The sequence below is a fragment of the Jaculus jaculus genome, chromosome 8 (genome assembly GCF_020740685.1).
Source record: "Jaculus jaculus isolate mJacJac1 chromosome 8, mJacJac1.mat.Y.cur, whole genome shotgun sequence".
NCBI lineage: Eukaryota > Metazoa > Chordata > Mammalia > Rodentia > Dipodidae > Jaculus > Jaculus jaculus.
The window spans coordinates 13,634,532-13,659,682 of NC_059109.1; the positions used below are offsets into that span (position 1 = coordinate 13,634,532).

The following is a 25,151-nucleotide window of genomic DNA, read 5'->3' on the forward strand; positions in this document are numbered from 1 at the left end:
TTTTGAGGTAGAGTTTCACTCTAGCTCAGGCTGACCTGGAATTCACTATGTACCCTCAGGGTGGCCTTGAACTCATGGTGATCCTCCTACCTCTGCTTCCCAAGTGCTGGGATTAAAGGCGTGCACCACCACGCCTGGTTTATGTTTTAAATTTGAGGGGAGTGTTAAACTTGCTGTTTCATAGAAACATTATGAGAGCTTAAAACAGTCTTACTTCAGGATGGATCAGGTTGGTATTGATGAAAATATAAGGATGCACACAAATTATGATAAAAATTAGGACCTTCATCCTCCTCCAAAGCTCAGGGAACCCTGAAGAAGAGGGGCAAGAAAGAATGTAAGAGCCAGAGAATTTGAAGTGCTTTGGAATGCTGCCTTCTGGACATGAAGTGGCTGTTACATTCAAAACCCTACAGTGACTGTCTTTACCTGCACAAGACCTGCGCACTATTGAGGCCATCAGTATTCCATCATGGATGGTGGAAAAGAGCAAAATAAAGATAGAGATCAAAAGAGCAGAGGGATTGGGTGAAAAGAAGGAGTTCAGTAGAAGTGGCATAGCAGAGAAGGGACGATTGCAGATAATATGAAGAAATTATGATTAAAATAGGTTGGGTACATGTATGGAATTATCAATGAAAACGTGAAACAAAGTGAAATCTTGAGCATAATTCAGACCGAAAGAAATTCAGTGGAGGCTTCCGTAGTAAACTAAGGAAAAGAGGATGATCCAGTAGGCACGTCTTCGTGGACACAGCATAGCAGTTGTAAATTAAAAAGGGCTATTTTGTTTAATTTGTGCACAGGCACGAAGCCTTGCACAGCAGTTTAACTGACGGGTGTTCACATCCGAGAACTTTCATTTGCTTGTCACAGTTGTTGTATTCATCATAGTGCACACAGGGGTTAGCTGAAAGAGAAGAGCACACCATGTTCCATGTCAAACCACCACAACCACTGAGGTAAGAGACCCTTTTCTTAAAGACAAAGGAGAATTCTGTTTGCATTAGCAAGTTTAATTTGATTAGTATGATATGATCTGGTTAACTAAATGCAAATGGTTGGATGAGTTGAGTGAGATCCCTATGAGGGGAAAACATTCTCATCTTAGCCAGGCATGGTGGTGCACACCGTTAATCCCAACACTTGGGAGGCAGAGGTAGGAGGATTGCCGTGACTTTGAGCCCATCCTAAGACTCCATACTGAATTCCTGATCAGCCTGAGCTAGAGTGAGACCCTACCTCAAATATATATATATTGTCTTGATATATCTATATATCTATATCTATATCTATATCTATATCTATATCATCTATATCTATCTATATCTATCTATCTATCTATCTATCTATCTAGAGTCTTGCTATAAAGCAAATTTCTTTTATCTGCTTTTTTTTTTTTTGAGGCAAGCCCAACAGACTGGAGCCTTTTATTATTATTATTAATTTATTTTACAGATAGAGAGAGAGAATGGGCATGCCAGGGCCTCCAGCCACTGCAAACAAACTCCAGATGCATGCATCCCCTTGTGCATCTGGCTAATGTGGGTCCTGGGGAATCGAACCTGGGTCCTTTGGCTTTGCAGGCAAATGTCTTAATTGCTCAGCCATCTTTCCAGCCCTGATCCTTTTTTTCAATGCAAGAGAGCAGGAGTGAGAAAACAGAGAGAGAGAGAGAGAGAGAGCACACACACACACGTGTGTGCAAGACAGGATTGGTGTGCCAGCGCCTCAGCTACTATAATCAAACTCCACATGTGTGTGCCACCTTGTGTGCATTGTGACCTTGTGAGCTTGTGTCACCTTGTGCGTCTGGCTTATGTGGGACCTGGAGAATTGAACATGGGTCCTTAGGCTTTGCAGGCAAATGCCTTAACTGCCAAGCCATCTCTCCAGCCCTTTTGTCTGATATTTTTTTTTATTGGTAACACTATATTTAATAAGAATAGAAATGAATAGTCTTCAATTATTCTGTCATTTTGAAAACAACAATGTCATTAGCATAAAATTAAGTAATAAAAGTTTCCATCATTTTTTATTAGTGTATTTCATTGAATAGGTAGTGTTTATTTAAGTGGTAGGAAGGGTGAGATGGCATGGAAGACACTCTTGCCAAGTGTTCCTAAAAAAATGTCAATTTTCAGTGGTTAATGGGCATGAAACTATTTTGGCAAAAACTAAGTTCACCAGGAGAGAGAGCTCGGTATCTGGTTTTAATAAGATAATAAAATCAATTATTTTACAGGCGTATGTGTCTGGTATGCACATATGTATGTATGCTTGTTTGTATGTGTGTGGGCACACTTGTGTGATCAGCTGTGCATGCAAGTGTGTGCACATGTGCTTGGAGACCAGAGCTCGGTTTTGTGTGTCTTCCTCTGTTGCTCTGCTTCTTATTCTTTGAGTCCAATTCTTTTGCTGAATCTAGAACTCACTCATTTGGCTAGAATTCCTAACCCTAGGGATTCCCTGTTTCTATCTACCTTCATAGATATGGGATTATAGGCATGTATTACCACATGGTACATTTGTTCATTATTTATTTATTTATTTGAGAGCGACAGACACAGAGAGAAAGGCAGATAGTTAGATAGAGAGAGATAGAGAGAGACAGAGAGAAAATGAGTGCACCAGCGCCTCCAGCCACTGCAAACGAACTCTAGATGCGTGCGCTCCCTTGTGCATCTGGCAAACGTGGGTCCTGGGGAATCGAGCCTCAAACCAGGGTCATTAGGCTTCACAGGCAAGTGCTTTAACCGCTAAGCCATCTCTCCAGCCCACCACACCCTACATTTGTATATTTATTTTTATTTTCCATTTTGACATTTTCATTCATGTCAATAATGTATTTTGATCTTATTCCCTTCAATGACCCTCTCTTACCCTCCTCTACTTCAAATTAACCCCCTTCTTCTTTCCCATTAAGCCCCATCTTATTTTCATGCCTTTTAAATAACCCGATGAGTTGAATAAGGCTTGACTGCATGATCACCGAAGAAGGTCATGCTGTGGAATGGACAGAGTACCTCTTTCTGCACTACTGATGAGCTGATTATGATAAAGTACCATTTTCTTACATAATTGTTCAGTGTCTTGGTCATAAGTCTGTTGAATCCTATGCCGTTCCTTTTCTTTGTCTACCTAGAAGATCATGTGAATTTTTGTTATTTGTTGTGTAGTTGTTGTATATATCACATTTATTGACGGGCCTTGTATCACATTCATGGATCTGCTATGCTGAAGTGTCCTCATTTTCCACAGAATGGATTCCCCTGGATTATGATAAATAATTTTTAACATTATATTGGATTTGGCTTGATACTATTTTGTTGAGGATTCTTGCATATATATTCACCAAGGACATTGCCCCTTGGTTTTCTGTCTTTTCCTGAACATTTGTCTGGTTTCAGAATCAGGGTAATGCTGAACTCCTGGAATACTTTTTTGAGAAATTCCCATTCTCCAACATTTCTGGGGAATAATTTAATTAGTATTGGCATTGGTTCTTCTTTAAATATTTGGATGGATTCAGCAGTGAAGCCACTTGATCCTCAGTTTCACTATATTGGGGCTGGAATTTGGTTCCACGTCTGTAGTCTGCACTTCATATTCTCTCTTTCCCACTAACAGGCAGCATCTCTCTGTATGCTTCACTTCCTGTTTTGGGGAGGGGCAATAGGAACAACCCTGTCATTCCTATCATCCAAAGTTAATTCCTACTGGGGCTGGGGAGATGGCTCAGTGGGTAAAGTACCTGAAAACATACAGATCTGAATTCTGATCCCAGCACCCACATGTAGCTAATGGTTGCTGCATCAACTAGCTCTTTTTTAAAAATCATTTATTTGTAAGGAAAGAGAGAGAGGAGAGAATGAGAATGGGTGCACCAGGGCCTCTTGCCATTGAAAACGAACTCCAGATGCATGCATTGCTTTGTGCATCTGACTTCATATGGTTTTGGGGAGTCAAACCCAGGAAGGCCTTCAGGCTTTGCAAAAAAGTGCCTTTAACTGCTGAACCATCACTTTAGTCCTCAATCAGCTCTTCAGCTGATGTTCTGGGAAAACCACTGAGAATAAAGATCAGTCTGCAAAAACATAACCTTCTGTCGTTACAGAAGGAGACTGACAAAGGAGCAAGCAAGTAGGGGAGACCAGTAGACTGAGAGCAATGTGTATCATTTGGGAAAAATCATAAGGTAACCCAGGGTGGTAGTTTGAATCTATGTTCTCGAATAGGCTCAGGTGTTGTTAAAGTTGAGTTTACAGCTTCTGCCCCCAGCAGGCAGACTCCTGTTGTGGGGTTTGTGGGGGAGCATGTAGCCAGGGGTGGATCTGAATTACAGCCTGAGTTATGCAGAGTGAGTTCAGCCTATACCCCTGCTGCATGCCTCAGTTCTCTGGTTGTATCTCTCTGCTTGGACCTGTGAAAGGGAGCCAGCATCTTCCATCATCAATAGAACTTCCCCTGGATCTGTAAGCTTCAAATACATCCTGCCCCCTTCTCATAGATTGCATCTTGTTTGGAAGTTTATGCCAGCAGTGTGGAGCTGACTGTGACATCCAGATACTTTCCAGGGAGAAAAAACCTACACTTACATGAACATTTTACCTACACATGTCCAAATTGATTTTTATCAGTTGGATAGGAACGTGCGCTTTTGTACTGTGGAGGATTGAGAGTAAAATGCCCCCCCCCACCCATAGCCCCATGCATTTATAATTAGCCTCATATTTGATTTTCAATTGGTGGAGCCTTTCACAGGTGGAGGCTCACTGGAGGAGGTGTGTCACTGGGAGAGGACCTGGGGCTGATTAATCTAGCCTTGCTGGGTGTTCACAGCCAGCTCGCTGTTGCTGCTTCCTTTCTGCTGCCAATGGGTGATGAAGTGAGCCAGTCTCCCATCCTGTCATGTCTTCTCTGCCATAAAGGAATTTCCCCCTTGAAACTGTAAGCCAGAAATAAACCCTTTCCTTCCAGAATTGGTTTCTTGTTGGGTGTCTTGTCCAGCAATGAGAAAGTAATGGCTGCACATGCCTAGGTATCCTAGTTTCCATCTCAATAGATTGAATCAATGCTCTCTTTTGGTTCCTTAAGGTGTAAGGAAAGGAGAAGCTGAAATAATGTAGATGAATCTTGGGGTAAGGTTGAGATGAAAGTTGCCTTAAAGCAGAGCATTGTTTAACATTTAATACAAAGGACACACAGTTCCCATAACAACTGACCAACTTTAAGCAATCAGAATTAAACAAAACTTACTACAAAGTCGATCTTCACAGTGATTTGGACAGTCTCCACATGAGGGACCTGCTTTATAAGGTAAATTTATTGTGTCAGGATCATTTCCCCTAAAAACAGAAAAAAAAAAAAAAGGTGTAATAAAGTTTCTCATGGGAAAATGTGTAAAAAGCATATTCACTCTCTACAAAGTGTTTTAAGAACAAATTGTGTCAGCTTACTTATAAACAAACAATAGTAATGTTTATGGTAATAATGTTACCATGTTAATATGGATATGCAACCTGAGTTTACAGATGGACATTTTTTCTTTGGAATGAACCATGATCCTGTGTGTCATAAGAATATATTTAGGCAATGTGTCCCTCTACCTGAAGGGTCAAGTCTTAACACTCCTAACAGTACTTGAGATGTTTGAATAATTAAAATCGAGGAAGCAGGACATTATAGTCAATTCCAATAGGATGGTGTTCTTCATTAATACCCACAGGAAAGGGGAAAACAGTTGTGGAAAGTTAAAGTTCTAAAGGTGCTAAGAAAAAAGTCTTCCATGATTTGAATTGAAGGTTTAAATTTTATTTTATTATGGTATAAGAAGCTTGATACCTAGACTGTCTTTTGTGGAAATATCTCATGCATATACAGGAGGAAAGTCCATGTGTGTGTATAAAAATAAGTAATGCATTAGGGTGTGGAAAAGAGTTTGTATGAAAATCTCCAGGTCTGGAATACTTAAAATTTCAGAAAATACAGGGGCTAGAGTGATGGCTTAGTGGTTAAGGCACTTGCCTGCAAGGCCAAAGGACCCAGGTTTGATTCCCAGGACCCGTGTAAGCCAGATGCATGAGGTGGTACATGCATCTAGAGTTCGTTTGCAGTGGCTGGAGGCCCTGGTGTGCCCATTCTCTCTCTCTCTCTCTATCCCTCTCAAACAAATAAGTAAAATTAAATAAAAATAAAATAAAAAGGTTTAAGATTTTTTTCAGAAAATACAATTCTTAGCTTCTAATATCTAAAATATAATGCTGATACTATATAGCTCTTAATTCCAGAATTCAGAACAGTAAGTTCTGATTAATACAGTCTCATCACTGATTGAAATGCTGAAAATCAGTGACTTCTTTGTGTTCATCCTTATACCTCGTCATCTTCAGAGAGTTTTGTGGAAGTGGGAGGTGAAAGAAGGGCAGAGCTGGAGGATGGAGAGGAAGGTGGTGGAACTGCACACCTGGACATGACAGGAGCGCTGTGCACTCCCGAACTCACAGCAGCTGCGGTTACCTGTACTGGACTGCTTTTCAGAGAAGACCTATCATGAGGTGAATGGTGAGAACGCAATGCTACATACTCATGGCAGTAGTGACAGATGTAGAGATACTGCTCTGCTTTCTTCTTGCGGCAGGATGCAACGTCACAGCCAATGAGGTAGGTAGAGGCCCAGACCATCTGTAAAGAAACAAGACTATTTTATTGTACAGTTTCTAGTCCATTCAGTGATTGCAATATCAGTCACGTTGTTCATGACTAAAAGTCGACATGGTTTTGGATTTCTTTGAGCCTGGCTTACTCAGGAGAGATAGCTTAGCGGTTAAGGTGCTTGCCTGCCAAACTGACTCAATTTTGATTTCCCCAGTACCCATGCAAAGCCAAATGCACAAAGTGGTGCATGCGTCTGGCATTCATTTGCAGTGGCTGGAAGCCCTGATGTGCCTATTCTTTCTGCCTGTCTCTCTTCTCTCTCTGCTTGCAAATAAATAAGTGAATGAACGAATGAATAAACACATTTAAAAAATATTTAAGAAAAGTATTTAAAAAAAGAAACTATCAAGTACTCAATAAAGATATTATGGGAGGAATTAATTGTTAGAAAGGGCTCCTAAATTCATGGACTGGCAGAATGCATATGGAAAAGAAGGTCATACTACCAAAAGTGACTTGCAGTTTCAGTGCAAGTCCATCAAAGTTACAATGACATTCTTTACAGAAATAGAGAAAGTAGTCATAAAATCCATACAAAAATATTCCAAGTACCACAACAATCCTGAATACGAAGAATATTTCTGGTGGCATCACAGTACCTGATTTCAAACAATACTAAGCAGCTGTAGTAACAAAACCAGGGTGGCAATGGCATGTTACAGACATATAAGCCAATGTAGCGAAGTAGAAGACCCATGCACATGCACAGGCTCACACTAGGTACATTCCTCTGAACTGTAACAAAGATACACAAAGATGATTGGTGAAAAAAAAAAAAAAAAAAGACAGCCTTTTCAACGAGCAGCAGTGTGAAAACTAAATCCAGATCTCTCCTGCTCTAAAAAGATCTATTCAAGGGCTGGGTAGATGGTTCTGTCAGTAACATTCTTGCTGCACAAGCATCATGACCTTAGTTTGATTTCCAGCATTCCCATAAATGTTGAGCGTGGTTGTGACATGCGCCTGTAATCCCAGTTCTGAGGAGACAGAGACAGATGGATCTCTGGGACTTGCTAGCGAGCTTCCCTAGCCAAATGGGTAAGCTCTAGGTTTGAGATATCCAGTCTCAAAGAATAACATGGGGCTGGAGGGATGGTTTAGTGGTTAAGCGCTTGCCTGTGAAGCCTAAGGACCCTGGTTCGAGGCTCGGTTCCCCAGGTCCCACATTAGCCAGATGCACAAGGGGGCGCACGCGTCTGGAGTTCGTTTGCAGAGGCTGGAAGCCCTGGTGCGCCCATTCTCTCTCTCTCCCTCTATCTGTCTTTCTTTCTGTGTCTGTTGCTCTCAAATAAATAAACAAAAATTTGAAAAAAAAAAAGAATAACATGGAGTGGTTGAGGAAGACACTGGCCTCCACACACGCTCACACAGTACCCCCCCACACTTATACACTGCACACATGCATTCAATACATATGCAGACATATGCATGCACAGCACATGCATAAACATGCAAAACATAAGTTGGACAGTGATTTAGGCAACACTCAACATTAACCTCTGGCTGCCACATGCATGAGGACCTAACATGCTTATGTATCTGCACATGTATATGCAACCATGTACATACAAACATTCATACACATAAACATACAACATAAGAATGCAAAGCCGAAAAGAAGTCAAGTAAAAAAGATACCACCTGGATGTAAGACTAATTGACATTACGAGAATAAAACATGGGGGGGGGGAATATTCTAGACCTAGACAGTGGCTGTCTGAATAGCTCAGAACAGCAAGGATTGGAAATGTGGTTGTGCATCACAGAAACTCTCAACAGAAGGAAGAGGCAGGCTTCAGGATGAAAGAACATGCTTGCCACCTACTTACTCCATGAGGATCCATAGCCAGACTATATGAAGAACTCACAAAACTAAACACTTAAAAGAGCAAATAATCAATACGGGACCAAATAAACTGAACAGAGACATCTCAAAAGAAGTATGGATTACCAAGGGGTATCTGAAAAAATGTTCCTGCCAGGGGAAGGCAACCCAACACCTCATTGTTCAAGAAAACAAAACAAAAGAAAACACCAACCAAACAAAACCCCAGGTCGTGCTGAAGATGTGGGAAGAGAGGAACCCCAACGCAGTGCTGGCAGGGATGTGCACTGTCTCAGTCCCTTTAGAAATCAGCATGGACGTTCCTCACAGAATTACAAATAGAACTTCCAGAGAACCAAATTCTCCCATTTTCGAGTATAAACCCGAAGGAAGGTAAGTTAGCAGATATACACAATGGAATTTTATTTGGTCACAAAGAAAAATGAAATTATGTCACTTTTTTAGGAAATGGATGAAAATTAAATCAATATGTTAAGTAGAACAAGCCGGTCTCACAAAAATAAGTATCACTTTTTTTTTTTTTTGTCATATATGGGTTAAGTTTTTGTCCATGGGTTAAAAAAAGAACATTGAAGCAATAGGGGATCTATGTGATATCTAGAAGGGAAAAAGAAGAATGGACAATTGAGGTGTGAATATGATCAAAGCACATATTGCATACAAGGTAATGTCATAATAAACCCTAACTTTGTGCGATTAATGTAATAAAAGATGTTATGCTAAATGAAAGAATTCAGGCAGAAAAGAGATCATTGAGTCATTTTGGTTTCATGTGGGAATTTGAGCAGTGAAATTCATAGGTTTGGGGTAGGAAGGGATGAAGAATTATTTAGTGGGCACGGAGTTTCAATAGGAAACATGAATTTGTTTTTGTGAGGGTCACACAGTAATGTGGATGTAATTAACACTGTGGAATAGTGCTGTTTAACTTAGTGGTTAAAATGGGAATGTTTTGGAAATCTTACCTCAATAAAATAAAACTAAGAATAAAAAAAGAAGATTCTCTGATTTCAGTGCGCTGTTTTTAAAAATATATTTATTTATTTGCAAGGTGGGGATGGGCATGTCAGGTTCTCTAGCCACTGCAGACAAACTCTAGATACACGCACCACTTTGTGTATCTGGCTTTATGTTGGTACTGGGGGGAGATGTAACCTTTGCAGGCAAGCACCTTAACTGCTGAGCCATCTCTCCAGCCATTTTCATTCTTTATAAATATCAAAGCTTACTTTATAAATAAGATTGATGTCTGTGATTCTATGAATTATTGTAAAATTCAGATGCGTAAATAAGAGGATCAAGAATTAAGCTTCTGGGCTGGAGAGATGGCTTAGCGGTTAAGCGCTTGCCTGTGAAGCCTAAGGACCCCGCTTCGAGGCTCGGTTCCCCAGGTCCCACGTTAGCCAGATGCACAAGGGGGCGCACGCATCTGGAGTTCGTTTGCAGAGGCTGGAAGCCCTGGCACGCCCATTCTGTCTCTCCCCCTCTATCTGTCTTTCTCTCTGTGTCTGTCGCTCTCAAATAAATAAATAAATAATTAAAAAAAAAAAGAATTAAGCTTCTGTAAGCCATGTATTGATGGAATTACGTTTCTTTCTGTTCAAGATGTTCAAGAGGAACACAAGGTGGGTGCGGCTCATTTGCTCTTTCTTTACCTTTTACCTACATGTTTTTATTTCCATGTGTGTATTTGCAGGATACAGATTACCTGAGTGTAATCATCAGTGGTGATGTCATCGTCTGTGGATGGCCATTTTCCGTATGTGAAGTGCTTGGACTCATTGAACCACAATTCAATTACATATGACCATGGGGAAGGATAACTTTCCAAATGCATATTTTCTCCACAAAAGGTATCTAAAATTAGAATATTGGACTAGCTAGGTTACAGTCCTAAAAAATATGGAAATACTATATACAGAGATGTTTATCTTCTTCTTTCTTTCTTTTTTTTTTACAAGGTAGGGTCTCACTCTAACCCAGACTGAACTATGTACTCTCAGATTGGCCTTGAACTCACGGTGATCCTCCTACCTCTGCCTCCCAAGTGCTAGGATTATAGGCATGTGCTACCATGGCCAATTGTTCTTTTTTAAAAAAATGCTTTATGGGCTGGAGAGATGGCTTAGCAGTTAAGCGCTTGCCTGTGAAGCCTAAGAACCCTGGTTCTAGGCTTGGTTCCCCAGGTCCCATGTTAGCTAGATGCACAAGGGGGCTAATGCATCTGGAGTTCTTTGCAGAGGCTGGAAGCCCTGGTGTGCCCATTCTCTCTCTCTCCCTCTATCTGTCTTTCTCTCTGTGTCTGTTGCTCTCAAATAAATAAAAATTTAAAAAAAAATGCTTTACTTTTATTTATTTATTTTGAGAGAGGGAAAGAGTGAGAGTGAGCGAGCAAGAGAGAGAGAATGGGTGCACCAGGGCTTTGAACCGCTGCAAATGAACTCCAGATGCATGCGCCAACTTGTGCATCTGGCTTACGTGGGTCCTAGGGAATCAAACCAAGGGCCTTTGGCTTTGCAGGCAAGCGCCTTAACCACTAAGCCATCTCTCTAGCTCCGCCCCCTTAATAAAACAACTATTTCAATTATCATCCAGGCTATATTTTATATCACGAAGTAAATTCAGTGGCATCCCTGCTGGCAATGTCCCTTCTTGTTGAAGAGTGAGTGTGTGGTGCTCAGGTTTGCCGAGAAACTGTGAGTGACCTGGTGAGCATGCTTCACAGTTGGATCACTCTCTGCCACTCTCAAGGTAATCAGGAGAAAGGTGGCCAGATGAAAAGCTTACGAGTTGAAAGCTGCCACACAAAGTGTGTGTTCCATGTAAGGACTTTGAAATGGACAGTCGCTATCTTAGCAACCCATCCATATAGGCTCTTCATCAAACGTGGTATTGAAGAGTTACTTGCCTCCCTCTATGATGAAAACAAACAAACAAACCCTTATTGCTAATTCACTGATCCATAGCACTGGGCTAAGATTCCTCATACTATGTGGAAATGAAGTTACATTAGTGCTTCTTATCTCCTTTGGAATAAAGTATTTTTTTAAAATGTCACCAGCATCTATGTGGGTAGGCACTGTGTAACACTCAGCTAATTCATATGATGAAATAAGCTCACTTTTGAGAACCAAAGGGATTCAACCGAATTGTTTATTGAACTCATTTCTTCATTGAGTTCAGGTTCCAAAGCTAAGGAAACTCCCACACCAATGTTGTGGGCAGCTGAACTAACTTAGAAAGGAAGTCTTCTAGGTAGGTATATCATTACACCCAGTTTTCTTTTCTCCTGTTAACCAAAAGTTAGAATCTAAAAATTATAATATCCAAATTAAAAAATAACTAGGCATAATAAAGTAGTATGTAGCAGGATTCAATTTACTGTCATCTATAGGCAAGTGAAATATAGTCTGGGTGCCTTAACTTAATGTTGTCCAGTTAGCGGTCCATGACTTTTTGAGGTGATTTTACAGATCTGTCTGTCTGTCTATCTATTTATCTACCTATCTATTATCTATCTGTTTATCTAATCTATCAATCATCTATCTCTATATCCATAAATTATCTATCTATCTATCATCTATCATAATCTCTATCATTCATTTATTCATCATTTATCAGTTTATCTGTCATCTTTCTATCAACAATCTCTCTGTCATCTACCTATCTTCTGTCTGTCTGTCTGTCTGTCTGTCTGTCTGTCTGTCTATCTATCTATCTATCTATCTATCTATCTATCTATCTATCTATCAAGTGTTATTTAGAAATAAGATGTCCCCAAGGAGCTCTGGTTCTCTGGCTGGTGATGCGATTCGGAGGCTGCTGAAACTTTGAGAGGCTGGGTCATTGGGGGAATGTCTGTGAAGGGCATGTCTCTGTCTCTGTCTCTGTCTCTCAGTGAGCTTGACAGCCTCCTCTACTATACTCTCCACCACCTTACTGTGCTTCCCCTCGATGCCGATCAGTGGAGCCAACCAAGATCCTTCCGATCTGTGAGGCAAAAACAATTAGTTCATCTTTTAAGTCCCAACAATGGAAAAGCTAGCAGAAGTCAACTCATATAGTCATGTACATACTTTTAAGTCTTCTCTCAATTGGGTCACTCTGTGCAAAATCACAATACCTTGCCAAAATTCTAGCATTTTCTGCAGCAGGTAGACTCCAGTTCTATAGAGGAAGGAAACGATCCAAGCATATGATGTAATTAACATTCTCAATGTAAGATTCCATTTTGTAATTAGCACTGTTAATATTATAAAAAGAATTCCATTTTATTTCTAAAAAATCAAGACTTGTCCTATCTTGTATTTTATAAATTAAAATTTTGCATAGTTACATTATACTTGAACATTCTATAGGGAAAAAAGAGACACCACCACTTTTAATTCATTATATCACTTAAACATTTAAGTAGGAAAAAGGAGTCAGTGACCTTAACTAATTAAATTGGTATATGTATTCAGAAACTCAAAATTAGGTTATAACATTCAGACACTAGCTTGTTTCTAGAATTTAAGTGAATAATTCCAGAGAAACAGATCAGAATTAGAAATATTTTCCAATAATTTATTATTTGCTTTGCCCAGATATGTCATTTTATCTCTTTGACTCTGTTTCTTATAGAATTTGACTCATCATGGTTTGTTCAAAAGTTTGAGGGTGAAAATCCATGCACCAAAATTTTGATATTCTGAACCTTATGCTATGTTCTCAGTAAACAAATGGTTGCTATAAATAGAAGCCAATAAACTCACCCACCTCCCCTTCAAATTATCTTTAAAATAATAATCCAGGAGCTAACATAACACGCAAGAATATGTTACCAGTTCTGCATGTGCGTTCCCTATGGTATCTTACAGTAACTATAGAAGGGAGATAGTGGTTTCTGTGTATGTTAATAAGAGAAAAACAGGGTCTGAGAAAACATCTAAGGCTCACACTACCAGTAAGTGATAAAGGATGTGAATCAATTCCTCTGCCTCTGTTGTGCTCTGACCACTCTACGGACATGTGTGCTAGGCTGAAACATATTGTTACCTACAGCTCAGCAGCTGTCTCCAAGTGAGGCATAAAGCAGGCGTGTTCATGGGTGTGACATTGTGCCATTCTCCCTAACAGTCACCCACATTCTCTGTCCATCTCATTTAAGGCTGTCCCGATATCACATTGATAACCAACATTGTAGCATTCAATTGTTTTTGCCACGAGTTCTTTCTTTTTTTAAAAAATATTATCGACAACCTCCATATAAACAATATACCATAATAATGCCCGCCCCCCCAAACAACACTGCCCTTCCTCCCCAAACCTCCTCCACGGAAACCCTTCTTTTCCATTAGTGTCCCCTCTGTTCTGGTGTCATCATTTTATTTTCTTCCTATTATGCATGCGCTGTGTAAGGTAGTCAGCCACTGTGAGGTAGTGAATTTCAAGGCCACTTTGTGTCTGGAAGACAGCACTGCAAACACTCTTCCCCTTCCTTTGGCCCTGCTCTTTGGAATAATGTGTGAATGACACTTGGTTTTTAATGTCATTAGCATGGAAAGCTGGAGACTGCAACTGTATATACGTTTGCTGCCATCCCGTGGCTGTGTCCTAGAATTACCTTTCAGGTTCATGAATTTAGCAAATGGTGAAATGTCACATTATTAGCCTGATGTGGTTTTATGTGTTTTAATTGTAATGTGCACAAAAACAAGCTATGTTTGTTATTTTCATGTCTACAATGAAGTTAAAAATATGATCATAGGTCCTGCCAGTGCCTAAACTCTTTAAGTTCTGGGAATACCATTGTACTCATGAGAGAACATATGCCTATTAGAATCATCTTACCAAAAGCTGAAAAGTTGGATTTACCCAGCTCATAGCTAAGTGCTTGTGGAGGCTTCTGTGATGAACTCCGCAGGCCCCTAAGTACACCGAAGAGATTGGTTCCTCAGGGGGTGGGAGTCCTGTACACAGACATCTCTCCGCCCTCTGAAAATTGCCCTCATGCGAGGGCGTGCTTATGTCACTGGTGAAGCCCACCTTCGATGCAAAACAAATACCAGGCCACCAACCTTCACCGTAGACAACTTAACTATATATGTTTACAGCTATATATCTTTACAGCTCCTCATGGGATAAGCTGAGGTTCATTTTTGTGAGAACATCACTGGTGAAGTCCTCTTTGTATACATCCCTGCTTCTTTCTTCTCAGGTAGATATAAATCTTGACAGCCTGTGACTGCTGTCTTCATCCACTGATTTCTAGGCATACCCGACACAATGCTTATAAAGAACATGGCCGCTTTCATGTCCTCCTTAAAATATTAGCTTTACTTGAAAACTGTGATCACTATAGTATTGATATTTCATAATGCCGCATATTATCATTTCAATGCGTGTTTTAGATAACTTTCTAATGGTCCAGTTGTGTTCACTTTTTGTCAACAACAGTGAGGTATCTGAATTAAGAGGCTTTGGAGGCCTCCTAGCTGTTGTCATTTTCCTGTGACAGGAAGGAGTTTGGATCCCGACTCTGGTTCGAGTTCAGTAATTGAACATCAAGGCCCTTAAATCTGCCCCCCCATGCACTTGAATCTGAACCCCAGCATTAAGGATTTTCGATAAGTCACACAATGTTCCCAAGACTCTATGTTATGAGATGAATGGCATTGGGGAATCAAATGAATCAATTTAAAAAACAATCATATGTATTTTAAGACATGTCCTTATGGTCTGGACTTAACTGCACAGTGATGGTCCTAGAACTCCCAGTGACCCTCTGCCTCAGCCCGCTGAGTGATGAGCTGACAGACACTGACATGGGTACAAGACGGGCAACTCTGTCTGTGGAAACACATGATCTCAAGTTGTTTAACAAACAGCACTTTGAGTTTTTAGGGAGACCTAGAGATACGTTTTCAAAATTATTTTATTCATTCCCTGCGCTCTTCCCTGTTCATCCTTTATAAGCAAAAGGTTGCTTGTTGGTTCCCTTTCCGGGGTTTGTGTTATTTCTAACCCCCTTTATTCTTGGCCAGTCCAGGGTCCAAAGACATAGACCAAGGTTTCTATAAACCTAAGAGATGTATTTGGGTAGTTGACGGGAGACACGCCGCTGCCTTCATCAGATTTCCTGAAACTTGTGTAATTGGTAGAACATGCCAGGTTTCACTGACCTTTGACGGAATGTGTACGTGGTGGAATTGGCAGATTCATATATATATATATATAAATGTATGTATGTATGTATACACACACCAGGAAACCTCAATTGGCTTTGAAACCAGACAGTCTAATTTTCACACATGTATCTGTCTTACTCCCTAAGCCACTATGAAGAGTAGGGAAAACTTGTTCATCCACATATGCCGTGTGCGTTGTCAGCCCGAGCTGAGGGTTAGCAGTCGCCTCTGTGGCAGACCTCTGGAGTAGGAATCAGGGGTAGGGCCCGGGAAGCTACCTTACCAAGCACTTCAGTGGGCAAGCAAGCACATGGACGCACAGGGAGCGTGTTCTAACAACAACCACATGTGAAGCTGAGCCGCCCAGGCAGCAGCGTTGCTATGCTATGCCACTTACTGACAGCACATAAAATGTGTGGGAAGGTGCTCACTCCTCTTCAGTTTCTTCTGCTGTGTCACTGGTTCGTTGGGACAACCAAGCTTCTAGCATGCTAAAAGCTTCCAGAACTTGATACCGTAGTAGAAGCACCCTTACTGACCCTGCAAGCACTGTTGGTGCGGTGGCGTGAACTTACCAACTTCATCATGTTTCTGGCTGGTGGCTGCACTTTCCTCCGGAAAGCATTGTGCACCTTAACAATCTCTTCCTGCGCGGCTACCAGTTCAGTGGAGAGTTTATTAAACAGAGCTCTGGTTGCTTTGGACTGTTGGGAACATTCTTAATGAATATTATTTTTTTTTAAGGACTACGTCTTACATTTACCACATAATACACACAATCTTACATTGTACAAACAGTAATCCCTAGCATTTCTGAACGGACAGTAAAGCCAGAGTTTTACTTCTCCATCCTAAGTTTTAAGACTGTTTGAAGGGAAAAAGTATTTTTACAAAAGGAGAACCCTGCCATGATCACATAGATATTTTAATTTATTTTAAATCTACAGGTTTAGGTCAGGACAGGGCATGAAAATGGGCCATTGCTGTGGATATCATTTTCTCAAGAGCATCTCTGTGGTACTGTTTTCTACTCACATTGCAAGAAGCTCTAGTTGATGCTGGAGGAGAGGTTGGGAGTCTCACCAGAATCCACTTCTGTCTCGTAGCTCTCCTACCTCCTCTGGAATCCTTTATTTCAATGAAATCCATAACCTTTGCTTCTCTCACTGCACCCTGGACATTTATAACCTCTACAGAGATTCTTATGACATTCCTATGTGGGAAAACTGGGTCTGCTGAAACAGACTCACTGAGATGTCTGTGATTAATTCAACGGACCAACACCTGCCTGTGTGCCTGAAAATGCGAGGTCTTAACCTTTGAGCTCTTCTCCTTTTAGGCCTTTCCTTCAATCCTTCGCAGGTCTCTATTTTGATGCCCACAAGCCATAAAAATGATCATCCCCAAACACCATACCTCCCAGATGAACTAATGGAACATTTCTCTGCCTGGCCAGGAGTTCTTGTTTTTCTAAATTGCTACGCTCAACACTTCGTTCTTCAATCTTTTCTTCTAGGTCATCATGTATTTTCTCTACGAGTCAGCTCTTGCCTTTCTTCCCCCATGTTCTCTCACTTGAACTATTTAAAAATGTACTGAGGCTGGGCGTGGTGATGCACACCTCTAATCCTAGCACTCTGAGGCCAAGGTATGAGGATTACTATGAGTTTTAAGCCAGCCTGGGGGTACAGAGTGGATTCTGAATTTGAGGTCAGCCTTGCTTAGAGTGAGATGTGAGATCCTACATCAAAAACAAACAAAAAACATATATAGCCTTTAATCCCAGCACTCAGAAGGCAGAGGCAGGAGGATCACTTGAGGCCACCCTGAGACTACAGAGTGAATTCCAGGTCAGCCTGAGCTAGCATGAGACCCTACCTCAGGAAAAACAGAAATATATATATAGAATGTTTATTCTAGCTGGAAAGATTGCACAGTGGTTAACGCACTTGCCTGCAAAGCCAAACGACCTGGGTTCAGTTCCCCAGTACCAATGTAAAGGCAGATGCACAAAGTGACACATGCATCTAGAGTTCATTTTCAGGGGCTAGCAACCCTGGCACACCCATATTCTTTCTCTCTTTCTTCCTGGCCCTCTGTATCTGCTTGCAAATAAAAAACATAAATAAAAATTTGGGAAGTTTGTTTGTAGAGGCAGGAAGTCCTGACGTGCCCATTCTGTCTTTGTCTGTTTCCTTTTTGTCTCGCTCTACCTGCACATAATAATTATTTTCTTTTAAATACGAGCCTTTTTGTTTTTCCCAAACACCTTACTTTGGATGAGATGGAGAACTTCCCTCCTAGCAATCCCAAATAGACATTGGCAGAAAGACTCCTCGCAAAAGGATTAAAAAAAAATGGTGTCACCAAAATTAGAGCAAAAATTGTCCAAGTGTGGGGCTGGAGAGATGGCTTAGTGGTTAAGTGCTTGCCTGTGAAGCCTAAGGACCCCGGTTCGAGGCTCGGTTCCCCAGGACCCACGTTAGCCAGATGCACAAGGGGGTGCACGCGTCTGGAGTTCATTTGCAGTGGCTGGAAGCCCTGGCATGTCCATTCTCTCTTTATCTCTCTTCCTCTTTCTCTCTCTGTTTGTCTCAAATAAATAAATAAATAAAAATAAATAAAAAATTTAAAAATTGTCCAAGTGTCCCTCATTGTGCTCATTAGTTCTATTGAATTCTTGCTGAAGTCTGTGTGTCAGTGCATGACGGCAGAGCCTGTGCGCTCCTGTTCTAATAATTCTCCACACCCTCTTGGTTAAGCACCGGCTGCTAAAGGGAAGCTACTTCCGTTTCTGCCCAGTCTACCAATCCGCCAGTATCTGTGCCTACTGTCCCCCTTTCTTATGCTTTGAGGATGCATCTTTCTAGGGCTCAGGTTCTCCAGTGTTATTTCGTCCATGCGCTTCCAGTTGACAACAAGTGTACATGTCTGATTTCCTTTCTATTTCATTGACGTCGAAGCTTCTCAGCTTTCTTTCCTCTAACAGGGTGTATGTGTGATACTGCTGCTTGCGTCTTAAAACCTGACTTTCCCATCCAGGCGTTGTTCTCTCTCCACTCTCTTACCCTATCCAAGTCCAGGTAAAGATTGCCACGCTTGCCTGTTTCTCTTTCTTTTTGTTCTTCCCTTCCTCCCTCCCTCCCTTCCTTCCTCTCTTTCTTTCTTTGTTTTTTTTTGAGGTAAGCTTTCACTCTAGTCCAGGTTGACCTGGAATTCACTCTGTATTCTCAGGGTGGCCTCAAACTCACGGCGGTCCTCCTACCTCTGTCTCCTGAGTGCTGGGATTAGAGGTGTGCGCCACCACACCTGGCTTGCCACGCTTGCCCTAGTCATGGTTGTCCACCATCGAAGTAATGCAGTGTTAAGTGCATTGTCCTCTTTGCCATTCCATTCAAACAGTGGTTCTGTATCTGACATAAACCTTTCCTGCATGCAATTAGGTATTGAGTTTTGGTTTTCCTGGTAGGGAGGAGAATGATCCTGTAATCTTGTGGGTAAATTAAAATGTGTATTGTTTTATTTATATCCCTGAGGTTATTTAGAGGTAACTATTATTTACTTATCACAACCTCTTAGAAATCATGCTCCTTACCATACTATTGAGTATTGTGTTTCTGTTATATGATTGCTAAAGTTATTTCTTCTCTTTCATTTGTGGTTATGTCGATTGAACATTGAGTTTCACCGATGTGAAATGAATTTTCTAATACTGAACTACCTCCCAGCCCAGTGTGGTTTTTTTTTTTTGGTTTTTTGAGGTAGGGTCTCACTCTAGCTCAGGCTGACCTGGACTTCATTATGGAGCCTCAGGGTAGCCTCGAACTCACGGCAATCCTCCTACCTCTGCCTTCCAAGTGCTGGGATTAAAGGCGTGTGCTACCACACCCAGCTAAGGTTTTTAGTAAGTAATGAGATTCAAGCTTTATACACTGATCTCATTGCTAAAATGCCCTCACACTTCTTACCAGTTGGCATCTTTCTGTTTTATATTGACTTGCTATGTATTAAAATCTCATCATCACAAATAATATACCTCAATGGAAAAATTTTGCTAAGGATTTAGTCAAGGAAGATGAAAAAATAGATTGTTAATAAGTACTTGCCCTATATTCTCCATGGGTTTTCCCTTTCTTTTTTCTTTAAAAAATAGCACAGGCTTGACCTCAAGGAGTTAAGGTGGTGATCAGGCTTTGGCCCTGCCACGTCCACTCGTCTCAACGTGACCACATCCTTAGTTCCTATTCTGTGGTTCTCTCCTTAGTATTTAAGAAAGTACTTGTCTAATTGCGTTGTGAGTAATTCTCAGCAGCTGGCACAGCCGTCTAACAGTGCTCATGACACTGTTTGACTAAAGGGTTGGCTAAAAATAATTCCACAGGGCTGGAGAGATGGCTTAGAGGTTAAGGCACTTGTCTGCAAAGCCTAAGGACCCAGGTTCGATTCTCTAGGTCCTATGTAAGCCAGATGCACAAGGTGGCACATGCATCTGGAGTTCTTTTGCAGTGGCTAGAGACCCTGGCACACCCGTGCTCTCTCTCTCTAATAAATAAGTAAAATAAATCTTAAAAAAATAATAGTTCCACAGCATAAAATCCTTACGTACTCTGATAGCCAATGCAGGCACAAAGACGGCAGCAACAGATAAAAACAAGAAGAATTTCATTGTCTCTCCTGAGAAGAGAAGTCAAAGTTTGGGTTATTCTCAACTCATGGAAAGATGGTTTCTAACAAATGCTTAAGAACCATACTACTATATCTTAGACATAAAGACTTAGAAAGCAAGACATAAGTATTATTGGAAGGATTATGAACGTGAGAAAATGTAAACTTAGAAGTCCTCAGTGTCAGATTATGGTCATTGTGTGCCAAAGGGCACTTATGATGATGGGTGGAATTCATGGTGTGAGCCAGCTGACTGAAGTTAAAGGACAGTAGTCATTCTGTCTTCTTGGTGGCCCTACGGTCATCACAAGAGCGCTTACCTGTGAAAGATGAAGTCACAAGCATCAGGGTCAGTAGGCAGCTGTTTCCTGGTTCTGAAGACAGGGGAAAAGACCACAGCTAGGAAATACAGCCAGCCTCTGACAGGAGCAGTTGACGAAACAGATCTCCCACTACTGTTTTTCTACTTCAAAATTGATATTCTCCCAGTGAGCCCCATTTGGATTTCTGACCTCCGGTACTATATAAGAAATTTGTGTTAGAACATAGTATTTATGATCGTGGGTCACATGATCATAAGAGAAACCTAGCACAATAATATGACAAAGTGATACTGGAATTCTCCTTTATCTACTGAGAATAGATGTGATCTTGGTGTTATTAATTCACGTATGTGATTCAAAGACAGCAATATCCAGTTGTTTGTTTGTTTGCTTTTTGAGCCAGGTATGGTGGCACATGCCTTTAATCCTGCACTCAGGAGGCAGAGGTAGCAATATCCAATTGTACAGCAAGAGCCAGTTGCTTTCCTAAGAATGGTTGTCATTGAAAGTCAGACAGCTCAGTATCCTCCCTTTAAAAAAAAATAATTTTTAAAATAACTTAAAAAATATTTTATTTATTTATTTGAGAAAGAGAACGAGGCAGAGGAAGAGAGAGAAAGAGAGAGAGAGAGAATGGGCATGCCAGGGAAAGAACTCCAGATGCATGGGCCACCTTATGCATTTGGCTTATGTGGGTCCTGGGGAATCGAACTGAGGTCCTTTGGCTTTGCGGGCAAGTACCTTAACCACTAAGCAATCTCTCCAAGCTCCCTTCCTTTAGTTTTATTTGACACTGGTAGCTAACTCTAGGATATTAATGTTTTTAAAACTGTTTGGCACTGTCTCATCACCAATGATCAAGTTTGTTTCTGATTTTAATTCCTATGAATGAGAAGCAAAAAGTCTACAATTAATTCTCTTGTGATAGAAGTCACTATATATTAAAGAGCAAGTTGAGTTAGGCAGTTCATGCAGAATGTGGCAGTGACGAGCAGTCGTGTTTTTGTCCAGTGACAAGGTTTGCCATTGCTTGTCCCCGGCTCCCTGGAAAATATGCTTAATATGAGGGAACTCCATAAGTCAGTTACCATGCAGACAATCTAACTTTGATCTCTTTCCCATCTATTTCCTCTTCTTTCTCACTTTCTCCAAAGGTAGGCATATTCTCACATTCAGTGATGTACTGTGTAAATGAAGTGTGTGCTTCATTATTTCACTTTATCACCCCCAAATCTAGTAAGGCAAATAACTTAACCCAAATTTAAGTTAAGAAAACAATATATAAAGGAATTTCTACAATATAGCACACAGTATTAGAGTGGGTTGTAATGGTTGCATTCATATATACATATATATTATTTTCCTATTCTACATCTATTATCTATTTTTTAACATCTACATACATTATAAACACAAAAACTGAGGTATTACTACTGAAGTTAATGACTATAATGATGCTGTATATGAAATATTTTGATTTGTTTTTATGGAGGAACCATTTTGGAGAAATGTATATACATGATCCTGATTGTCTGTATACAGTACAACATGCCTCAACAATGCCTCAGAAAATCTTTCAGAAAAGCTTGAAAAAATACAAAGGAAAATCACCTTTATTATGCCAGCCAAACACTGGTATTCATAATTTAGATTTTTGTCTTTTTCACCCTTATGTAAAAACTCAGTACTTTGATAAGAAGATAATAAATTATAAAAATGTATCTTATATTACTAGAATATTATTATTACTACACATTCAGTATGAACAACATTTTGAACATGATGCGAGTAACTTGAAATTTCCTTGAGAATTTTGCTAAAACTTGGTATTTCTGCTATAATTAGGGCGATTGTGAATATTGTGAATATTTTGGCACACATGCTTCAACTGCTTCTTAGATAGTTTCATGATTTGCCAGAGTTTGAGCATGGAATTGAAAGATCTATTGAAATGGGTGAACTTCTTATGAAATTATATCAATATAATTTCACTTGTAATAATATCTGAAATTCATATTCCTTTTTGTTTATTTTTAATTATTTGAGAGTGACAGAGCGAGAAATAGGCAGAGGGAGGGAGGGAGGGAGGGGGAGAGAGAGAGAGAGAGAGAGAGAGAGAGAGAGAGAGAGAGAGAGAGAGAAAATGGGTGCACCAGGGCCTCCAGCCTCTGCAAACGAACTCCAGACATATGCACCACCTTGTGCATCTGGCTTATGTGGGTCCTGGGAAATCTAGCCTTGAACCAGGGTCCTTATGCCTCACAAGCAAGCACTTAACTGCTAAGCCATCTCTCCAGCCCCTCATATTCTCAATAGATGCTTAATATATTAGTTTATTTTTGTGTAGTTGAAATAGTTATTTCAGATATCGGGAGCCACTTCCATCTCAGCTGTATATTGTCACACACAGCTTGTTAATTCAGTACAGTATGGGACAGTAAACATCTCATTGACCCTGGAGTCAATGTTTGAGTGTTTCACCCTAAACATTGTCCTACTGTCTACAACACATAAAATCAACACGTGCTGTGAAAATCCTTTCTTTTATTAGCATGAAATATAATGTTTTAAATACACAGATACTATTCAAATTCAGCGTTTCATGGGAGAATGACTTCTTTATAATATTAATGGTTCTTTTAAGAATATTGCAGTCTGTTTAATGTGTCTAATAACCCACAGGTAAAAGCATGTAATAGTCTATAAATTGGCTGTAATTAATACTGACATGTGATGTAAGCAAGCATAATAGCACTTTATTAGAAAAAAATGGATGCAGACATATTTGATGCAAATGATTCTTCTTTCACAAATTGATACAAAGTCATTGTTTTATGCTATAACATGCATAGGGAACTTGACACAATGTGACTTTATGCCCTGTAGAACTGAATGACACTGCAAAAATTCTTTGCATGTCCTCTGGGAATGATCTTGGAAGGACTCGTTTGAGCTGGGATTATGTTTCCTTAGCACATCTGGCCCATACTAAGAATTTTGTTTCATCAAAGATGAGGTTGACTAAACTGAAGGGAATATGCTAAACAAGAAACATCAGATCTCTGAGCTTGAGCTGTGGCTTTGTCTAGGGAAAGGTAGGATGTGTATTCTTAACCTAACCCTCCCTGAGGAGCACAAGTTGCAAGGATGAGGAGGGGTGGTGATCATCTTCATTTAAGGCTCAAATGGCCACTTGGAACCAGTGAGTCAAAACAAGAAGGTAAAAGTTTATACTTGGGGCATCCAGTTTATTAAGCATTTTAGGCTGAGGACTGAATCTTTTCTGTTGAATCAACTCTAAGTCTTGTCTAGGGTATGAGAGTGCAAAAGTCCTGTATAGTGCCAGGAGACAACAGGTCAAAATCAGGAGTCAGAAGGTGGGATGGAGGGAAAGAAAAAAAAAATCACAGGAAGTGGTCGGGAGTTTTAGCAAACAGCAAATCCCGTTGATTGCAATGAAGAAGACACAGATATAAAGACAAGCATTAGAAAGAATGACTCAGAGGTTGGAGTGAGGTTATGGGGTTGTAAGAAAAGTGATTCCAGTCTGAATCTTGTTCCCTGAAGCGTGGGGCAGGGTACACCTTATGCCAGGATGAGCTGCAAGATTCTCCACTGGCCTGGGACAGCAACTCTGCAACTAATTAGGTCCTTCCAACCTAGGCACCATGTATTTGCCTGTACCCTGGTATGAATGATTTGTTTTTCTTTTTCTGGACAGATGTATTAGAGACAGAGCAGAAAGATAAACTCAATTCTTTTGGAACACATTTCCTTCATTCACAAGATGCATTTTCAGCCAGTACTCCTCTAAAAATCAAAGACAAGAAACTAAATTTATTTCCTCATATTTTAGTTTAAGATTATGTTTCTCACTGACAGACCACAGGCAATTGAAAGTTAATGTTTTGTGGGCGAGTAGGTCAAGGTTGAGGAGGAGTGAGTATTGCTCTATTTGTGTGCCCTTGGAATGCTTTCTCATCTAAACTGTTAGAGCACGACCTTCCCATAAAGAACAGGCCCTTCCTTGCCATAACCAAATAATTGATTAGAATGAATTGTACAAGGAATGCATTTTCCATTTTTATCTTCTTTGCTTCAGGTAATATATTAACCCCATTGGTCTATCAAAGTAAGCAATCTTACATGCCCAGCCTGTTACTTCATACATACATGTGTACCTGTCTCATTACCCCACTCAGTATGCATACACTGACTGTTTACAGCACTCTGGAAGGTCACTCATGCCCCTTTTAGCCTCTAGACCTCACGTGAAAACATATCTGGACCTTTATAACTATGGATTAGTTTACCAGTTTCAATATTTCCTGTAGGTGGAGACACGTTTAGTGTCTATCCTCTTCTACTCAATATTACACCTATCTGATTCATTCACAACGTAGATGAGGAAATTCATCTTTGTTAATAGCT

General features: G+C 40.4%; 1 protein-coding gene across 1 annotated transcript in view; it reads right to left on the bottom strand.

Moving 5' to 3' along the window:
* Nucleotides 1-791: 791 nt before the first annotated feature.
* Nucleotides 792-25,151, bottom strand: part of Crisp1 (cysteine rich secretory protein 1) — a 43,954-nt gene continuing 19,594 nt past the window's right edge. Inside the window, exons 2-9 of the mRNA XM_045156968.1 lie at nt 20,718-20,771; nt 20,339-20,406; nt 16,308-16,436; nt 12,640-12,730; nt 10,272-10,420; nt 6,587-6,684; nt 5,260-5,348; nt 792-910 (exon numbers count right to left, since the gene is read on the bottom strand). Coding sequence (XP_045012903.1) covers nt 792-910; nt 5,260-5,348; nt 6,587-6,684; nt 10,272-10,420; nt 12,640-12,730; nt 16,308-16,436; nt 20,339-20,406; nt 20,718-20,771 — 797 coding nt within the window. The remainder of the gene's footprint in view (nt 911-5,259; nt 5,349-6,586; nt 6,685-10,271; nt 10,421-12,639; nt 12,731-16,307; nt 16,437-20,338; nt 20,407-20,717; nt 20,772-25,151) is intronic.